The following is a 21,466-nucleotide window of genomic DNA, read 5'->3' on the forward strand; positions in this document are numbered from 1 at the left end:
CAGTGCGTCCACTCCATGGGTGAGACTTCAGATTGCAGTTTGGGGGGGTGGAGGCAGGCTCCCATTTATAATCCCAGGCTGTAAACTAATATCATCATCAGTTGCGGGCGCTAGTTAAGCCCCCAGGGGCTCAAGAAATTCTAAGACCCACTCCCTTTCTTATCTAAGGTACTGCTTGACTTGCTGGTAACAGTTGGTGTGCTTGCAGGCAGGCTCATAGTCCAGGCAGGGTGCAGGCAGGTTGAAAGTTGGTCAGAGGCCTGTTGTCCTACTTTCTGAATCCTGAACAAGACTTTTAATTTCCCTAACACACACAAGTAAAGCAAGCAAATGAAATAAAACATTACAGAAGCAATTTTTTTTTAAGTTTGAGCTATAAAGTGGGAAAAATAAATTCTAAGCAAAGGAAAAAGGGAAGTGGTCAGAAGTTTCATATAGGACATAAGTTTTTATTTGTCTTCAAAGAAAACCAGGTGTTAACCAGGTGTACAGGATGAGGAAGGGCACTCCTGGCAGCCCAAGCAAAGAGTGAAGCATAAACAAAGGTACAGAATTATGAAACCTTACAATATGTTCTTTGGAGCTACAAATGGTTTACTGTGGCTTGAGTGTCTTCTTTAAAGAGAGGCCCATGAAGAAATAGGAACTAGGATATAGAAAAGAATGGACTATATTAGAGTAAGTCTTATTTCCTTATTCTAAATAGTAGCAGCCAATGGGGAGCTATTAAAGTACAATCTCTTGGTAACCCTATGCTGGAAGTTTGGTTCCAGTACAGCCCCTGCCCCGACATCTTACAAATAACAAAATACCATATGCTCATCTGTTATATAAAATGCTGTAATATTTGCATACAGCCTATGCACTGTGCACTTTAAATCAGGTTTAGGTTACTTGAAATGTCTAATACAAGGTAAGTGCTATGTAAATGTTTGTGAATATGATGTACAAGCTAAGTAAATAGCTACTGGTACACAGCAAATACAGGTTTTGCTTTTTGAAACTTTCTGATTTTCTTTTCAAATATTTTCTATCCAAAGTTGGTTGAGTCCATGGATGTGGAACCCACCAATATGGAGGATCTGAATGTATTTTTAGGAGCAGAAACATTTATTCAGATATTCAGTTTAGGGGAAAAATATTCTAAATGGAAAATAGTTTGAATGGAGTAAGATTTAGGGCAGGAAGTGCAGCTAGAAAAAAGTAACAGCAATACCTATGGAAAACAGTACATAAGAATACTACTAATAAAGAGAGTAGATAGCCTGGGATTTATGAAAAGATGTTAAGAAGATAGAGACACAATTCAGGTAACTAGATTGACAAATGAAGAGGCAGAGGGAAAATCACAGATTAATAGCCAGCTTTCTATTTGGGTGACTAGTAAGTGGCAGTAACTGAGATGTGGAAAAGCAGACTGGAGAATAAATATACTGAATTTGATTGGGACATGTTTTTGTTTCTGTTTTTTTAACTGTGGCAAAATATATGAAATTTACCATCATAACCATTTTTAAGTGCACAGTTCAGTATTTTCAGTTTTCCAACCAATATTCAGAACGTTTTTGTCTGCTGAAACTGAAACTCTATTAGCAATTCTCTAGTCCCCCCACCCCAGCAACCACCATTCTACTTTCTGTTTCTATGAGTTGACTATTCTAGGTCCCTTATATAAATTGAATTATATAATATTTATCTTTTTGTGTTGACTTATTTCACTTAGTAATATCCTTAAAGTTTCTCCATGTTATAACATGTGTCAGAATTTCCTTTTTTTTTAAGGCTGAATAATATCCCCCTGTCTTTTCATACTGTTCATACAAATAGATGGGGAAACAATGGAAACAATGAGAGACTTTATTTTCTTGGGTTCCAAAATCACTGCAGATGGTGACTGCAACCATGAAATTAAGAGACACTTGCTCCTTGGAAGAAAAGCTATGACCAACCTAGATTGCATATTAAAAAGCAGAGACACTACTTTGCCAACAAAGGTCCATTTAGTCAAAGCTATGGTTTTTTCAGTAGTCATGTATGGATGTGAGAGTTGGACTATAAAGAAAGCTGAGTGCCAAAGAACTGATGCTTTTGAACTGAGGTGTTGGAGAAGACTCTTTAGAGTCCCTTGGACTGCAAGGAGATCAAACCTGTCAATCCTAAAGGAAATCAGTCCTGAATATTCATTGGAAGGACTGATGTTGAAGCTGAAACTCCAATACTTTGGCCACCTGATGCGGAGAACTGACTCACTGGCAAAGACCCTGATGCTGGGAAAGATTGAAGGTAGGAGGAGAAGGGGACAACAGAGGATGAGATAGTTGGATGGCCTCACCGACTTGATGGACAAGAGTTTGATCTGGGAGTTGATGATAGATGGGGAAGCCTGATGTGCTGCAGTCCATGAGGTCACAAAGAGTCGGACACGACTGAGCAACTGAACTGACTGAATAGCCCCCTGCATACACCATTGTGTATACTGTATTTTGTTCATTCATTCATCTCAATAGACATTTGGATTGCTTTCATGTTTTGGCATTTGTAAATAATCCTACTAGGAACGTGGGTATACAAATATTTCTTTAAAATTCTGCCCTCCATTCTTGTGGATATATACCCAGAAGTAGAATTGCTGAATCATACAGTAATTCCCTCTTTATCTTTATCAAGGACCCTCTGTTTCCACAGCTGCTGGATACCATTTTACATCCCCACCAAAAGTGTATAAACATTCTAATTTCTCCACATTCCTGCTAACACTTGTTATTTCTGTTATTGTTATTGTTTTGATAATAGCCTTTCTATTGGGTGTAGGGGCTTGTTTTAAAGGTACCATGGGACATCCAGGTGGAAACATGTATCAATCATGGTAAACAGTGGATTATGATTATGGATTGCAGGAGAGACGTCTAGTAACTTGCGAGTCATTAGCAAATGGATGTGCTTGAGATTGCTTGTGCATAAAGAAGACCAAAGACAATGAGGGTGATGGACAGATCTCTGAGCAACATTTCTGGATCTGCAGATGAAGGGAAGCCACTGAAGGGATAATTTTGATGTTATAATTTTGATAAAGGCATAATTTTATATAACATCTTCAAGCTACCTATCTTTCAAGTCTCCCCCAGTAGGAGACAAAGATACCTTTAACCAAGGAAGTATATCCAGGCAAAAACTCAGTTTGCAAGCATGAAAGGAAGAGGTATTTTAAAGAGTAGTTATTAGTGATTTATGGGCTTCTCTGCTTGTGAAAATCTTTATTTTCAAAGCTTAGCTCAAATGCTACCTCCACCACGAAGGTGATTCTGATGCATTGATTATTATTTATCAGTTCTTCGGTTTAACTAATGCCTTGAAAGAAAAGCTCATTTCAGGCAGCTGAAAGGAGAAAGAGGCTCCTCAGCAAATGGCAATTGGCCTCTCATGAAACTATCAAAGTTTGTTACAGACTTACTGAATGGTAAGTAGATAAATAGACAGGACTGTGAGTGATCGCCTTATGAAACTCTCAAGCAGAATGTAAAATCTTTATTTCATTAGTGTCAGCAGAGGCTAAGATCTCCTTAGTACTAGGCACAACACCAGGAATTAGAATGACACATAAGAAGATGCCCTTTTGGAGAGAGGACATGGTGGAGAATCTTAGGAAAACAGAGATGTAGTTAAATAATCACTATACGATGTGACAGACACATGCCACAGAATCAGCCCAGTGTACAGAAAGGAGTGTTTAGCTCTGCACTAGCCACTCCAGAATAACTCTAACCTCGTCTATATATCTTCATCCTCCCTCCCTCTCTCCACTCCAGCTATATTTTGGGTTCCTTGAATGCCCCAAGTATGCTTCTGCCTCAGGGTCTTTGCACATGCTATTCTCTCCATCTGATAAGGCTTCTCCCAGAAATTCACAAGAGTTTACTTCTTTCCATTCAGGTCTCTACTCTTCTACGACCTCATTACAGTGGCCTTTCCTGACCACATAAGATTACGTCCTATCCCTCTTCATCATTTTTCTCTGGATCCCCCTTTCCTGCTTATTCTATCATCCTTATCACCATTTGACATACTGTACATTTACATGTTTATTACCTGTCTTTCTCATTAGAATGAAAATTTCATGAGAGGAAGGACTTTGTTTTACTCACTGCTGAATTTACATAGTTTAGAACTGTCTTTGGAACTTGGTAGGCCCTCCATATTTATAGGATAAAGAAATGGGGTTCAGGAAAGATTTTAAACGTTGATTGTTATCTCAACAGACTTCAGAAATATGCAAGGGATTATCCTCTACAGATAAGGGAGACTGAAAATACCAATAGAGGAACATTTAATGGTGCACGCAAGCATGCTAAATCTTCAGTGGGGTCTAACACTTTGCAGCCTTACTCAGTAGCCTACCAAGTTCATCTGTCCATGAGATTCTCTAGGCAAGAATACTGGAGTGAGTTGCCATGCTCTCTTCCAGGGGATCTTCCCTACCCAGTAATGGAACCTGTGTCTCTTTACTGCTGAGCCTGTGGAAAAGCCCAATATTTAATGGTAATGAGGATAAAAGCCACATGACTTAAATAACATAAGATGCTGTAGCATTAGTGGTATAAAAACATTTTATACTCTGTTAAGACCCACTTTTCCCTTGTAGAAGAGTTAATTTTTTACCACCCTTCTGACTTTCTCAAAAAACTGAGCCCTCTTTAATGGTGGGGGTGGAGGGCTGTGTTTTACTCATATTTTTATCTCCCAAGTTCTTAAACAGCATATATTCAATTACTGTTAAAAAAAAAGAAAAAAATATCATGAAGCACTTAAGAAATTGACATAGTTTGATATACATGAACACAGAGAGGATCTTCAAGACTTTGTTGAGAAAAAAAAGGCAAACAAAACAAGTACACAATAATACATACAGTTTTGTACACTTTCAGTTCAGCTCAGTTCAGTTGCTCAGTTGTGTCCGACTCTTTGTGACCCCATGAACTGCAGCATGCTAGGCCTCCCTGTCCATCAGCAACTCCCAGAGTTCACTCAAACCCATGTCCATTGTGTCGGTGAAGCCATCGAACCATCTCATCCTCTGTCGTCCCCTTCTCCTCCTGCCTACAATCTTTCCAGCATCAGGATCTTTTCAAATAAGTCAGCTCTCCGCAGCAGGTGGCCAGAGTATTGAAGTTTCAGCTTCAACATCAGTCCCTCCAATGAATATCCAGGACTGATCTCCCTTAGAATGGACTGGTTGGATCTCCTTGTAGTCCAAGGGACTCTCAAGAGTCTTCTCCAACACCATAGTTCAAAAGCATCAATTCTTTGGCACTCAGCTTTCTTTATAGTCCAACTCTCATATCCATACATGACTACTGGAAAAACCATAGCCTTGACTAGATGGACCTTTGTTGGCTTTTTAATATGCTGTCTAGATTGTCTGCTTTTTAATATGCTGTCTATACAAAAAAGATCTTCATGACCAAGATAATCATGATGGTGTGATCACTCACCTAGAGCCAGACATCCTGGAATGTGAAGTCAAGTGGGCCTTAGGAAGCATCACTATGAACAGAGCTAGTGGAGGTTATGGGATTCCAGTGGAGCTATTTCAAATCCTGAAAGATGATGCTGTGAAAGTGCTGCACTCAATATGCCAGCAAATTTGGAAAACTCAGCAGCGGCCACAGGACTGGAAAAGGTCAGTTTTCATTCCAATCCCAAAGAAAGGCAATACCAAAGAATGCTCAAACTACCACACAGTTGCACTCATCTCACACGCTAGTAAAGTGATGCTCAAAAATCTCCAAGTCAGGCTTCAGCAATACATGAACCGTGAACTTCCAGATGTTCAAGCTGGTTTTAGAAAAGGCAGAGGAACCAGAGATCAAATTGCCAACATTTGCTGGATCATGGAAAAAGCAAGAGAGTTCCAGAAAAACATCTATTTCTGCTTTATTGACTATGCCAAAGCCTTTGACTGTGTGGATCACAATCAACATTCTGAGAGAGATGGGAATCCCAGACCACCTGACCTGCCTCTTGAGAAACCTATATGCAGGTCAGGAAGCAAGAGTTAGAACTGGACATGGAACAGACTGGTTTCAAATAGGAAAAGGAGTACGTCAAGGCTGTATACTGTTACCCTGCTTATTTCACTTCTATGCAGAGTAGATTATAAGAAACGCTGGGCTGGAAGAAGCACCAGCTGGAATCAAGATTGCCAGGAGAAATATCAATAACCTCAGATACACAGATGACACTACCCTTATGGCAGAAAATGAAGAGGAACTGAGAAGCCTGTTGATGAAGGTGAACGAGGAGAGTGAAAAAGTTGGCTTAAAACTCAACATTCAGAAAACGAAGATCATGGCATCCGGTCCCATCACTTCATGGGAAATAGATGAGGAAACAGTGGAAACAGTGTCACACTTTATTTTCTGGGACTTCCAAATCACTGCAGATGGTGATTGCAGCCATAAAATTAAAAGATGCTTACTCCTGGGAAGGAAAGTTATGACCAACCTAGATAGCATATTCAAAAGCAGAGACATTAGTTTGCCAACAAAGGTCCATCTAGTCAAGGCTATGGTTTTTCCTGTGGTCATGTATGGATGTGAGAGTTGGATTGTGAAGAAGGCTGAGCACCGAAGAATTGATGCTTTTGAACTGTGGTGTTTGAGAAGACTCTCGAGAGTCCCTTGGACTGCAAGGAGATCCAACCAGTCCATTCTAAAGATCAGTCCAGGGTGTTGTTTGGAAGGAATGATGCTAAAGCTCAAACTCCATTACTTTGGCCACCTCATGCGAAGAGTTGACTCACTGGAAAAGACTTTGATGCTGGGAGGGATTGGGGGCAGGAGGAGATGGGATGACAGAGGATGAGATGGCTGGATGGCATCACCGACTTGAGGGACGTGAATTTGAGTGAACTCCGGGAGTTGATGATGGACAGGGAGGCCTGGTGTGCTGCAATTCATGAGGTCGAAAAGAGTTGGACACGACTGAGTGACTGAACTGAACTGAACTGAGGTTGGTTGTAACTTTCTTTCCAAGGAGAAAGCATCTTTTAATTTAATGGCTGCAATCACCATCCGTAGTGATTTTGGAGCCCCCCCAAAATAAAGTCAGCCACTGTTTCTGCATCTATTTGCCATGAAGTGATGGGACCAGATGCCACGATCTTAGTTTTCTGAATGTTGAAATGTTTCTGAATGTTGTACACTTTAAGGCTCATTAATCTCAGGTTCTTCCACAACGATATACTTGAAGCAACTATGTATATAATTTCATAATGCTGTGCGTGAAACAGAAAAACAAGACCTACTTCTGGAAAGGAGGTAGTGGATGAGTTCTTTTTGACAAGGAAAACGCATTCTTGATTTTTCGGTTTGACTTTTGTTTGCTGTTAAAACTAATTTTTCAGGAAAGTGAGCATGATTTACATTTCTTCTCTGATGAGAAACAGGGACTGATAGGCTAACGATTTTATATCACTTCTGATGCAAGTGAAAAATGAAACGCTTTTCAGAAGATTTAGAAAAACAGAACAGGTAGAGAAGAGAATGCAGGCATCAAAGCCAGAAAGTAAGAATGGTGTTCTCTCCAGCAGTAGAAACACAAGCTATCAGAGTCGACATTGGGGGAGGGGAATTCTAGCCAACGTAGAACGTCAGGAGAGAAAGCCACGCTAAAATGCCGGCGGGATCCCACGGGGAGGCGGGGCCCGCCACGACGCGCATGCGCACCCAGACTCAGGTGGCCGCCGCCGCGGAAGTGAAGCCACCTAGAAACGCCGCGGCGCTTTGGTGCTGCTGCGCGTGCGCGGGCGGAGGGCGCCGGAGTCGTCTGCTTTGCCGCCTCCGCGGCTGTCTGCCCTGGATTTCAGTCTCGTGCTTCCTTCGTCCTCTCGCCGGCGGGTTCGCGCCCCTCTCGAGCCCCTGGTCAGCGAGGCAGGGGAAGGGGTTGGAGGGGGCTGTTGATCACTGCGCTTAAGTTGTGCTCGGAGCGGCCATGTCGGCCGGCGAGGTCGAGCGCCTAGTGTCGGAGCTGAGCGGCGGGACCGGAGGGGATGAGGAGGAAGAGTGGCTCTATGGCGGTACGGAACTTCCTGTCCCTTCTCTCTCTCCCGGGTTCTCTGAGGCTTCCCCTCCCGACCCGCAAACTGCCGGCGTCCCGGGCCCCTCACGCCGCCGCCTGCGGCCTTCCGTGCGGAGCTTCCTCCGGCCTGCCTTAGGCCGAGCGCGGCGTGCGCGTTCCCCGCCCCCCTCCGCCTCCTCCCGCCCAGCCCACGCCCCCAACGCGCAACGAGCCAGCGGCTGCGGGGCCGGGCCGGGCCGGGGGCGCGGGGTCGGAACCCAGCCTCGCCCGCCCTTCTCGGCCGCCTCGCTTCAGCACTCTTTCACTTGTTTCTTGTATCGATTCTGAGCTTTGTTGGCGTGTTTCTTGTTGCCCTTTGACTGTAGGATGCCATTCTTGTCCCACAAACAGTCATTCTGTAATAATAGCTAAATAAAGTTGATGCTGTAAAACTAACGTCTTGTTTCTTGATGGTCAGTTTGTGTGGAATGCACCTGCAAGGGTACCTCCTTGTCTGAAAGTCGTGCTTTAAAAATAATTAATTAAAAAGAGTGAGAGAAAGAGATGGAATACATTATGGCCCATAAAGAAAACCCCGAATGCCTCCTGTATTAAGGTGAAATTTTTCTTTTTTAAGAGACTGCGCTTTAACCCACATAGAAGTACCTCATGTCCCTTAGGCTTATGGTTTTCAGTATCATCTCGTGTATCTATCTTTTTCACAAAATGAATTTACTGCATCTTTTTGCTTACCCAGTGAAAGAGAGTTGTTTGACATTTGTTTTTTAACTTCCGTGAAGTCACAGTCCCTTTTTGTCTGTTTGTGCTAAGTTTGAGAGTTAATGTTTGTTTCGTGCCTAAAGGGCATATTCTCGATTGTGTTTAGAGTAGTCTAGTAAAAGTGCATGTTTCGGCACCTTGCTGCTCCTTGATGTGACTTTGACAAATGTTGATTCTGGTAAACTTGTAAAATACATTACCTTTGGTGCAAGATTTAGCATTAGTTAGTACTCTTTGAAATGTAACTGTGTAGGGTTTCTTTTACAAAGACCTAGAAATCTTTACTTAAAAGTTTATTTTTTAAAGTTTATTTTTCATTAAAAACATAATCTTGTTAAGTCATTCTAAGGTGATCTAACTTTGGATGTGCTTATAGGCCCATGGGACGTGCATGTGCACACTGATTTGGCAAAGGACCTAGGTTAGTGCTTGTGATGATCACTTCAGATTTTCATAATAATGGTTTCTTTAAGAGTGATTTGTTTGTTAATTTTATTTATGTATGTATGTATTTTTTTTGGTAGATGAAAATGAAGTTGAAAGGCCAGAAGAAGAAAATGCCAGGTTAGTGAAATTTCTTGTTGATACTTAACAAAGATCGTGTGGTACAGTGGTCCTGTCAACAGACTGTCAACATTATTTGGTTATAATCATTGCTTGAATGAGATTGGAAGACACTTGAGTCCTTTATAGTTTATTACTGTTTCAGGATGTACTCTTAAACCAATTCTGTTTGCTAATAGCCTAGGGGACAAAAAGGTAAGGGTTTGAATATTTTTCATATTAAATAACTTCATAACCTTAAGTGGAGTATACGGTATAACCATTACTAAGGAAAAAAGGTTTAAGTTTTTTAAAAATAAAGAGTTATTTGGGTAACTACTTTTACAACTTAATAACTTAAGTATTTCAAATTTAGAATTAAATGTGGAATGAATGAATTTCTTATAAGATTGGAAATGTTTGTTAGATTATTAGAAAGATGTGAGTGTCATTTATTGAACATATTAGGGAGCGAGAAACTTATCCTAAATTCAAAATAGCTCATTGATACAAGTACATGGATACACGCTGACATTACTCTGACCGGATTCCTTAGTGTCTTATAATGGGGGAGGCATGATTGCAAAAAGGACTTTTAAAGAATATTTGGGTTTAAAAAGAGGAGGAAATGCCACCTCACACCCACTGCTGCTGCTGCTGCTAAGTAGCTTCAGTCGTGTCTGACTCTGTGCGACACCATAGATGGCAGCCCACCAGGCTCCCCTGTCCCTGGGATTCTCCAGGCAAGAACACTGGAGTGGGTTGCCATTTCCTTCTTCCAATGCATGAAAGTGAAAAGTCAAAGCGAAGTCGCTCAGTCGTGTCTGACTCTAGGATGGTTGTAATCAAGACAGGTAGTAACAGGTGCTCCTGAAAATACAGAGAAATTGTAACTGATGGTGGAATTGTAAAATGGTGCAACTACTATGGAAAACTGTCTAATAGTTTCTCTAAAGGTTAAAATGTAGAGCTGCCATATGTACATGATCCGGGAATTCTACTCCTAGGTAGATTCTTTAGAGAGATTAAAACACATCACAAAGAGTTTTATGTGCATGTTCATAGCAGCATTATTCATAATAGCCATTAAATGATGAATGAACAGATTTAGAAAAGTGATATATTCATAAGTTGAAATACTGTTTGACAGTGAAGAGAAATGAAATACTAATATGTTAGAACACAGATGAACCTTGGAAACATTATGCTTAGTGAAAGAAGCCAGGCACAAAGGACTATGTATTACGTTTCTAATTATATTAAGTGTACATAATAGGTAAATCCAAAGAGACAAAAAGTAGTTAGTAGTTACTGGGGTAGGAAAAATGGAGACCAACTACATATCTGTAAGATTCCTTTTTGGGATGATGGAAATGTACTGTAATTAGATAGGTACAGTATTCTGTCTTCATACTTAATCTTCTGGTTGTATGCTTCAAATGAGTAGATTGTATGGAATATGAACTGTATCTCTGCTGCTATTTTTTAAAAAGTGGATGAAGGGAAGAAGTGAGAAATGTAAACAGCTCAGGGGGTGTTGAACTTATTCTTCGCTTAAAAATACCCCTATTTTGGATGTGTTTTTTTTTTAAATTAACTCAGTACTGTACCATCTGGAATCTTGTTATTTAATTTTGAAATGGATATATCCAAATCAGTCCCTAACCCTGATCTCAATTAATAACAAAGTTAGGATTTGTGTAGTATATAGTGATGAAAGTAATATTACTTCCTGTCCTATTTTTCAGTTGGTCCAGAAATTAATGATAATAACACGATTTGTGAACTAATTTTTATTTTATTTTGTTAATATGAGTTCTTGGCTACAATTCTTGAAGCTTATTTTCTGATTTCTTACTTCCTCAGTACACAGCCTGATTAAATTGATTGGAGAGGAAGCCCTCTCCCTTGTCACTGTCAAAATGTCTCCATGTTCCTTATTAGCACTTTATTTGGAAAGCTGTTTATTTCATCCAAAGGAAAAGATCTATTTTTAAAATTTTATTTTTCTAGAAAAAGCTTATAATTTTACCACATTTCTAGCATTTTAATGGTGATAGAGAATAAAAACTTAAGTCTGTTGGGCACGAGCGCCCTGCCAAACAAACCTGTGTTCTGGTATTCAGAGTGGTACATATTACATTGCCCTAAATGAGCTGAGGTCTTGCTATTAGTTTTCCCCAGGTTCTTGTGACTAAAAAAGTGACTAACCCGTCCTTGAAATTGTCATTAACCATTGCATTGTGCTATCTCTAATTGTCATGTTTCACTGATCCAAGTTTTGGTTAAATATACTGTTCTGTGACATAAAAGAACAAGCCCAGCTGGTTTCTGAGAAATGTACTGAATAATCATAGTTGCATATTTATAAATTTTCAGGTTTTACCCTTCATTTTGCTTTATTTGGAAATTGTATTACGAAAAAAAAACCACTCTAGAGATTAAATTGATTCCTATAGAAACTGACAAAAAGTGAAGTTTAGAAGAGATTAGGAATTCAGTGAAAAGAGCTTTGAACTGTATCAACATCTGGACATTTTTCCTAGAAATGCTTTACCTACATAATTGTGAGTTGCCTTGTAGTTGAGTTTATTTATAAAATGAGGTTAATGATTAATTTCCACTATAAAAATTATAATTGTAAGAACCAGTTGCACTATAGTACTGGAAATTTGACTTCATGGATAATGGCCATATGCTGAGTCTCGTGCGAATAAGAATATTTATGGCAACCCACTCCAGTGTTCTTGCCTGGAGAATCCCAGGGACGGGGGAGCCTAGTGGGCTGCCGTCTATGGGGTCGCACAGAGTCGGACACGACTGAAGTGACATAGCAGCAGCAGCAGCAATTTTGTTATAACAGGGCAAATTCAAATTAATAACTAGCCTTAAAAAAGTATTTTTGTCATGTGTGAAAATTAGATCTGGAGCTCCTCACTGCCAAACTGGAAGGCAGTCTTAAATGAAAATTAACTTTTTTAAAATCTTAAAATTTGTTTTTTATTTCACAAAGGACATATATCCAATAAGATGAAACTATAAAATGAGAAAGAAAAGAGGAAACTGTTACATAGCCCTTGGCAGTTCCTACAGTACCTCAGTGTTCAAGGTAGTTTTAGGGTAAATAAGATTAAGTATGATGCATATTTTAAAAATGTAAACTCAAATTGTATCCCATCATCAAACTGCAAATTTGGCATCATTAACAAACTGTGGGTGCAATTCCATTTTACTTCCAGTGTTGAATGTACGTGTTTTGTATAGGCATTAGGAATAGCAGAGTAAGACAGGCAGTTTTTACCATCTTCTTTCTTATCCAACGGAGACAGTAATTTCAAGAAACTATCAGACATAGCTTAAAAATACTATAATGCTCCATCCTTACTTCAGAAAAGTAATACACAGCGTTTGCGGTGTTTTTGTTGCTTGTAGTGCCAATCCTCCATCTGGAATTGAAGACGAAACTCCTGAAAATGGCGTACCTAAACCGGTAACACAAGGCTTTGAGATCTGGTTACTTCTCTGTTCAAAATCTTTATCGGTAGTTTCCCGTTCACATAGGAAAAAACCCCAAATTTAGAATTACTTGCAGTATTTTGCATGAGAATTAGTGGGAGGAAACTCTAGATGAAATGGAACATTTACAAAGGCTTAATGTTTATTGCTTTAATAAAAGAGCAGTTTATTATTAATAATAAGAGAGCCTAGTTTTTTTTCAAAGCAAACATTGCATCTTGCAACCCAAGTTTGTCAATTTTTTTAGCAGATATATCTATATTTAATTTATATATATTTATATATATATGTGTTGTGACAGTCTGATCTCATGCCTGTTAAAAGTGACGTTTTGCAGGTGAACAAATCATTGGTCTTAGGAATGTTTTAACATGTTTTAATCCTGTAAAAACGAAATTGTATTCTGCAAGCTCGAACTTGTATACAAAAAAGTATTTAGCCTATGAGTTCTACTTTTAAATTTTACTCTTATGTGACTAAGCACAAAACAGCCTTTTAGAGACAAAATAAAACCTTAGTGTATGGCCCAACTTTTACTCATGGAAACGAAGTATTCCCGCAGTCATTTGCATGCAGGGCCTCTACTGTGTGTAAATGATTGTCAGGAGTAAGTGAACTGTTTTTTAACTGTTTGGTGATTTTAACCATGACTCTGTGACCCTTAAAAATTGTTTTCCTTTTACCTTCATGTTCTTTCTGTTAAGAATTCCTCAAATTTTTTTAAGTTTATCTTTTAGATATTTTAGTATGTTGCCTTAGGTCTTATTTTTAAGAGGAGCAGTTCTTAATAGGAAAAATACATACGGTGTTATTTACAAAAAGACAATGACGAAAAAAGTTTTACTTAACATTGTTATCCTTTTGTCATGTAAAACATCAGAGTTGTAAATGAGTTGAAATAGGCTGCGGCACTGTAACTTTTTCCTTTAAAAGGAGCTCAAAAAATGCAAAATGGTTACCTTTTCAGTTACACATCTCAGATCAAGTGTTGAAGCGGATTAATGAGTGCATTTCGTGGTTGTTCTTTTGGTGTAGAAAGTGACTGAGACTGAAGACGATAGTGATAGCGACAGTGATGACGATGAGGACGATGTTCACGTCACTATAGGAGACATTAAAACGGGAGCACCACAGTATGGGTGAGTTACAAGTCACAGTCGTATGTGCGTAAATCAAGGCAGTGTGCCTGTATCAGACAATTCGTGATTGATTCCATTGTTTTCACAATTTTCCTTCTGACCATGATATGAATTCCTACTAAAATTTCATCTGATAAATTGCTAAGATAGTAGCTACAAGTTCTTGTCACAAGGAAAAAAAAATATTTGTAACTACCTGTGGTGATGGATGTTAACTAAACTTACTGTAATCATTTTGACAATTTATACGTATGTCAAATCATTCTGTTGTAAACCTGAAGTTAATACAGCATTATATGTCAGTTATAGGGCTTCCCAGGTGGCACTAGTGGTAAAGAACCCGCCTGCCAGTGCAGGAGGCGTAAGAGACACGGGTTTGATCTCTGGGTCGGGAAGATCCCCTGGAGGAGGGCAGGGGAATCTCAAGTGTTCTTGCCTGGAGAATCCCATGGAAAGAGGAGCCTGGAGGGCTATGGTCCATAGGGTCACAAAGAGTCAAGACACAACTGAAGCGACTTGGCAGGCGTGCGTGCATCTAGTTACATCTCATGATGTAAAGGGATTTCAGAATTAAATGTTTTTTCTTAAATATAAAGTTAGGTAAACTTGTGTGGAAGTAGCAGTTTTTTATTCTTGAAATTGAAGTGTTTTTACAAATTAATTGAGTGCCGCAGATTTTTTAATTAGAAAACCTTAAATTGTTGTTTGCATCTATATTGTTTTTAACATTTTATTACTTTTCCAGACCTGAGTTTGGCTTTTTTGTTCAATAAAAACAATAACCAAAGTACTTCTTTTTGCTTTTTATAGTGTATTTTTCAAGTGGTTAATAATCCTGAGGGCGGTTTATGCCAATACGTTGTCTCAGGGTTTATAGTCTGTAAAGCTGGATCAAGTGAATGGACTGCTGAGGAATAAAGTACGGATTGTGATTTTGTTGTGGTGGTAGAATAAGAGTTGACATTGTTTCTCTGCTTTTCAACTTGGATGTATACTGTGGTACGAGTACATTGGAAACAAACTTTTCACTAATTGCACAGTCTTATCTGAAATGGAACAATATATACACAAATACTTTTGAATATTTTATCTAGTAGAGAAATTTTTTGAAGTTATTTCAGGAAGCTTAAAGGTAATTCAGTTGTCATAATCAGTTTTGCATTATAATAATGACTGCTTGTGGAATTTTAAGACCCTAGCAACTTTTGTGGGGGGGCAGGATTTAAATGATTCATGTTAGGGTAATGCTTGATGTTTTTCTCATCCCCACGTAAAGTAAATGATTAGTATTGAGCTTGTGATGTTAGTAAGCCCTTATGGTAATAGGCCTTTGTCATCTGGGCTTCCCTGCTGGCTCAGATAGTAAAGAATCTACCTACCCTGCAGGAGACGACCTAGGTTCACTCCCTGGGTTGGGAACATCCCCTGGAGAAAGGAATGTCTACCCCCTCCAGTATTCTTGACTGGAGAATCCCATAGGCAGGAGGAACTACAGTCCTGCTGGCAGGCTGCAGTCCATGGGGTCACAAAGAGTTGGACACAATTGAGTGACTAACACTTTGACTTTGTTTTTCATTTGCACTACGCAGAAGGAACACTTCAAAATAATACCATAGTATTCATTGCATTTTTAGTAAATATTATCCTGTAAAATTATTTGTATTTGCAAGTATAGAAGAATTAAAGGAAATGGTGATTATTTTTTACTAATATGACCAATTTTGGGATAAGACTTTCATACAAATATTAAATACACATAGACTCCCATAGTACTTTTATCTGAACTTTATTTCTTATAGCAGTTTCATGGATTGTAATTATGTTTGCACGTTTATCACAGACTGTGAAATCTTTGAGTAGAAACCATGGTTTATGAATTTTCCTATTTCTTACATTGTCCTACATATGGTATTTAGTAGATGTTTATTTAGTAAATAGACTGCATGTTAAAAACACAGTTGTCTTTGAACTTTTTTCTTCCCTCAACATTTGACCATGAAAATTTTCAAACATTCAAAGAAGTTTAAGTAATTGATGTGGACACCTGTTTACTCATCAGCTGGATTATATAATTTATGTTTTGCTGTGTTTGCTGTATCACCTATCTACTACCTACCTCCATGCCTCCACCCACTCAACAGTCCATATTTTCTTTTGTATTTTTTAATGCATTTCAAACTAAGTTACAGATCTTTCTGGAGAGTATAAAACTTTTTTAACCTTGCTATCTCAAGATATAGCCATTGAAAACTGAAAGAAAGCCAAGGAGAAAATTTGATGAATACTTACTTTGTACAGTGTTTTCAGAAGCAAATTTAAAGAGCAAATTGTTTTTAAGGAACAATGCTAAATTGGTTTATTGTAAGCTGCTAGAAAGTAAAAACTAGAATTGTTGTAGGTAACACACTTTTTGTCATAGAGTTTATTGTATCTATAAGTAAGGTAGGAAGAAAAGCAAATCTTAGGGTAGGAATAATTTACCTTGTATAGAAGAGTGGCTTCTCAGCTATGTCTTTGAAATTCATCTGCTCATTCATTAAATACTTTTTAAAGACAGCTTGTGTGGCATTCTGTTAACTGATGATGGGAATATAAACTATTCTTGTTTATCAAAAGTAGTGAGGAAGACAGACATGTGAGCAAACACTTTCTAGCTAAGCAGTATAAGTGCTTAGCTAGAAACGTGTACAGTGATTTAAAAGTTTTGAGAGGACGGTTGCTAAAAGTCTACATGTGTTAAAGAGAAAATTCTAGAAAATTCTAATTGAATTTATTTCAGTAATTCTTGAGACAGAAGGAAATGGACTGATGGTTTTGGCAGAGGAAGCTACTTAGATGTAGTGGAAGCATGACTTAGAGGAACCAGAATGCTGGAGAATAAGGTAGATGAGAAAGGTTGCTTATTTAAACCACAGAGGAGGAACATTAGTACATTTTTGCCATGTCATCATGGAACCTTTAAAGGTTATTATGTCGGTCACATTTGAAATAAAACTAGCAGAAGTAGTTGAGATGTGCTAGACAGAAATTAGTTAATAGATTTGAAGTAATCATCCACATGGGATGATAAAACTAAGCCAGCAGCAGTAATATAGGGATAGATGAAATAATTTGATATCTATGAGTAAAGAATAAATGGAAATAATGTGGGCAATGGTTGGTTATAGATGGAAAGGGAGATAAAGGACTCAATGATTTGGAGATTTCTAGATTAGTTATTACCATATATGGGTAAGGTGGGAGGAGCAGGTTAAAATAAAATTTCTTGGTACATTTAATTTGAAGTTCCTTTAGACATCCAGGTACATAGGATCTAGCCCGTAGAGAAGCCTGACATCTCATGGTGGCAGAGCAGCTATTGATTGGTGTCAGATTTACTTGAATACAGTTTTCCAGACAGCTAAGCTTCTTTACTTACAATGAATGCAAAGGCTTGGTGGCATTAAAAAAGAAAAGTAACATTTTAAAAGGCACTGTGGGGAAGGGAAAGTAGCTGGGTGGGAAGTAAAGAACTTCATGTAATGAACTATGGTAAGCCATAAATACTGTTTTGATTTATCCTTTAGCAATTCTGTAAGAGGACCAATTGGAGACAGTCCTTGGTTTTTGTACTTGGACTTTCAAATAGCTGGGACTTTTGTATATCTTATATAGATACCTCAGAGTGCTTTTGCTGTGCTGAACTTGATTGTTGAAGTGTAAGTATTAAGAGACAGGAACCATATTTGTCCAGTTCCTCATTCTCTCTCCTTAGCTTAGAACTATATGTGATACATTGTTGGTACGCAAGCATTTATTGTTGTGTCTGACTCTTCCGACCCCATCGACTCCTCTGTCAGGCTTCCCTGTCCATGGGATTTCCCAAGCAAGAGTACTGGAGTGGGTTGCCATTTCTTTCTCCAGGGGATCTTCCTGACCCAGGAGTGGAACCCATGGCTCCTGCTGCCCTCCTGCATTGCAGGCGGGTTTTTACCCCTAAGCCATGGGCAAAAGCATTTATTAGATGAATTAATTAGTCAATGAGATGATGAAACCTTTCAAGTTGGTAATGATGCTCCTCCTTGATAGTAACAGTTTTATTTGAGCTACCTTATATTTCTTAAATTTATAGCAGTGGAGCTTTATACAAACATTTGAGTATTTTATTGAATATAGCCTTAGTTTTCTAAGGCAGAATAACCTAGGTGTCACAGTTAACACGTTGGAGACAAAAGATGAACATTACTAGGCGGGCAAGAAACAATGAGATTTGCAAGTCCAGATGAATGAGTAGGAGATGAGGAAGTAAAAACAAGGCATGTAAACTATTCTTTCCTTTCCAGCCAAATTTCTGGTTAGTTTGCAACAGTGGAATATTGAATTATTTACAGGTAGGTTTTTAAGATGGAAAATTAATCATACTTTTTAAAAAATTTGTTTTTATCTTTTATTGAGCAAGCGATAGACTTTTAAAATTTAAAACATTTTCTAAAATGTTTGAGTTTAGTGTCATCTATCCAGTTAATATGTGGGTATATAATTTATATGTACATACTGAATATTTTGCTGTTTTCATTTCATCATTTCAGGATAATTTTTATCATTTTGCTTTTAGGAGTTACGGTACAGCACCTGTAAATCTTAACATCAAGACAGGAGGAAGAGTTTATGGAACTACCGGTAAATTTATATTTGTAGTTGCATCAATAGGAAAATCGGGCATATATCTGAATAAGTCAAGAATAGATGTTAGTTATTACAACTCAGTTAAAAAGAATAGTTTTGACCATGTATAGTGGGCACTTTCCTGTAAATGGCTAGTTAGTAAATCCTTTAGGCTGTGGGTCACATAGGGTTCCTGTCACGTGTGTGATTTTGTTGTTGTTTGTTCTACAGCTTTTTTAAAAGGTAGAAATCTTTCTTAGCTCACAGAATGTATGAAGATAATGATTTAAAAGAGGGAAGTTTCTTGGTACAGGAATCCCTTATTATAAACAAGTCTTTAATCTCTCTGTTTTATCTTATAACTACACCATAAACTTTGACCTCACTTTTTATTTGTGGAAACGTTACTACTTAGTGTGAAATCTTTGCCACAATTAGTGCTAGCATTAGCAGTAGTAGAAGGGTGTCATTGTTTTCTGTTTGTCTGTGGTATGTCTCACTAATATGGTTCCTTTACCGTTTTGTAATTTTCTAAAGTAGGAACGAAAGTGAAAGGAGTAGATCTTGATGCACCTGGAAGCATTAATGGAGTTCCACTGTTGGAGGTAGATTTGGATTCTTTTGAAGATAAACCATGGCGTAAACCTGGTAAGATTATTGTGGATTATATCAGTTTGAAAAAAATTTTAGTATAAATAGTCATTAGCAAAGTTTTTTTCGGCGTCAGTATGAACAATCATTAGAAAAGTTTTTTTCAGCATAGAATATTATTTTTTTAATGTAATTTTTGTCTTAAGCATACAAGTAATAATGACTTATATTATTAAATCTTATAGGTGACCTAGCATTATATAAAAGTAGACTCATTGTTTTTATTGTAATGCCAATTCTAGAGGAAATCATTTTGGTCAAAACTTTGTATAGTTCTGTTGCTTTATGGTATTAATTGGGAGAATTGGTAAAATTAGAGGAGGTGATAAGACTTAATAGAACTCAATATTTTTACAGTTTATTATATTTTATGTACTACATAAAAATAGAATTGAAATCATTTGTACACTGAAAGTGTGTTTTATCTTTAGGTGCTGATCTTTCTGATTATTTTAATTACGGGTTTAATGAAGATACCTGGAAGGCTTACTGTGAAAAACAGAAGAGGATACGAATGGGGCTTGAAGTTATACCAGTTACCTCTACTACAAATAAAATTACGGTAATTAGTAAATATTCCAAAATACCCCAGCCTTTTCTACTGTCCCAATTTTATTCCCTAAATACATCAGTTTTTCCCTATAAAGGTGGTTAAATGCTATATGATAGTTTAAAAATTCCATTTTACCGTGTTTGTTTTTTTTCCCCTCCTTCCCTTTCAGAGTTTCATATTAATGATTATCTGATGTTTTTAGTTTCATGTTGCAGACTAGCCACAGCTGGTTTGTCTTTATGTGGCCTGTCAATTAAAAATTATGTGGTATCTTAATGGGGAATATGTTATTTAACTTAGGCCGAAGACTGTACTATGGAAGTTACACCAGGTGCAGAGATCCAAGATGGCAGATTCAATCTTTTTAAGGTGAATTTTAGTAAATTATCCTTGGTTGCTCTCATTTTTTGTTCTTGAGTCTGCTCCCATACCACTACTCGAGGGACAAGATTAAAATGGAAATAGCTACCTTTTTTCCAAATCTTCAGCTTCCTGGTGACTTACAAATTTGCTGATTGTTGTTTTATCTCCACTTTTGCAAGCATGTGAATTATAGCCTATTATACTAACAAATGCAAAGTAAAACTATTCTTGCTGTATGTTGTGATTTTATTTTGAGTCAAGTGTATGTTTGTTTGTAGGATATAAAAGTTCATGCCAACAGGCTAAGCACTCATTGTAGATCCTGCTGTAATTTTTATCAGAATTGGAGACTTATTTTTCCTGATTTTCTGTTAAAAAATGGTAAGGTAGATGGCATACCCTGTATTATCTGTGTGACACTAAAATCATTGATGTGATGTCTCTTACAGTTGAAGGTATCTCAAGAATCTTAGGTATTCTTTGAGAGTCGCCAAGAAAGACTCAACAAAATTAGGATAAAGTCATTGATTTTTTTAAATGAATATTTAAAAGGAGCAAGTTAGTGAGGAACTTGTAGGTTGATACCACTTGGGTATCAGGTCTGACTTTTTGCTTCTCTATTCCATATGATCATTCCAAAGAATAATAATATATTTTCATACTTGTGTGATACACAGCATCCCACAAACTTTCTCAAAACCTGATTATAAACTCTTTTTCCTTTACCTTAAGTCTTAATTCTTGATTCTTGTGTTGAGTGACACTGGGATGTCAGTGACTGGGAGTGACTTTTAGTTTGAGCTGTACAATCAGGGAATTTTTATGGGCAGGAACTTTTCTGTGTCCCTTTTGGGGCTTATAGCCCTGTCCTCCAAAATACTGCCTTATGCAATGCATGTGCTATATCCGCAGATGTAGCCGCTCTGCTGGACACAGTTCTGTATAGAGAATTTAATTTTAATTTACATCCTACTTTGGGTAAGTATTTGGTTCTTGTTCTGCTGTAACTATTTTGAAAGTGTTTGATGTCTCTCTTATTTTAAATGGTCATCAAATTATTTTTGATGATACCTACTTATTTAGACATTGAATATATTGTCTTTTACAATTGCAATGAATAGTTAGAGAAGTTATCTTGATGAGATAGTTTGTTGGCAATGGTGCTTTTCATTTTCTTCCAACAGAAATGAGAACTGCCTTTTTAAACTTCCAGTTTTTGTAT

At 37.8% G+C, this 21,466-nt stretch overlaps 1 protein-coding gene across 17 annotated transcripts in view; it reads left to right on the top strand.

Moving 5' to 3' along the window:
- Nucleotides 1-7,732: 7,732 nt before the first annotated feature.
- The window catches only part of FIP1L1 (factor interacting with PAPOLA and CPSF1), a 69,420-nt gene continuing 55,686 nt past the window's right edge, over nucleotides 7,733-21,466 (top strand). For 3 of the 17 annotated variants that reach the window (XM_040238209.1, XM_040238212.1, XM_040238217.1), the window contains exons 1-8: nucleotides 7,736-8,074; nucleotides 9,212-9,256; nucleotides 9,360-9,399; nucleotides 12,811-12,868; nucleotides 13,930-14,033; nucleotides 18,628-18,692; nucleotides 19,218-19,325; nucleotides 19,760-19,890. In XM_040238209.1, coding sequence (XP_040094143.1) covers nucleotides 7,990-8,074; nucleotides 9,212-9,256; nucleotides 9,360-9,399; nucleotides 12,811-12,868; nucleotides 13,930-14,033; nucleotides 18,628-18,692; nucleotides 19,218-19,325; nucleotides 19,760-19,890 — 636 coding nt within the window. In that variant the 5' untranslated portion in view covers nucleotides 7,736-7,989. Of the gene's footprint in view, nucleotides 8,075-9,211; nucleotides 9,257-9,359; nucleotides 9,400-12,810; nucleotides 12,869-13,929; nucleotides 14,034-18,627; nucleotides 18,693-19,214; nucleotides 19,326-19,759; nucleotides 19,891-20,181; nucleotides 20,251-21,466 lie in introns of all 17 variants that reach the window. The other 14 variants (XM_040238201.1, XM_040238203.1, XM_040238202.1 and 11 more) reach the window with 8 other exon arrangements.

Source organism: Oryx dammah, unplaced genomic scaffold (genome assembly GCF_014754425.2).
Source record: "Oryx dammah isolate SB20612 unplaced genomic scaffold, SCBI_Odam_1.1 HiC_scaffold_3, whole genome shotgun sequence".
NCBI classification, from domain to species: domain Eukaryota; kingdom Metazoa; phylum Chordata; class Mammalia; order Artiodactyla; family Bovidae; genus Oryx; species Oryx dammah.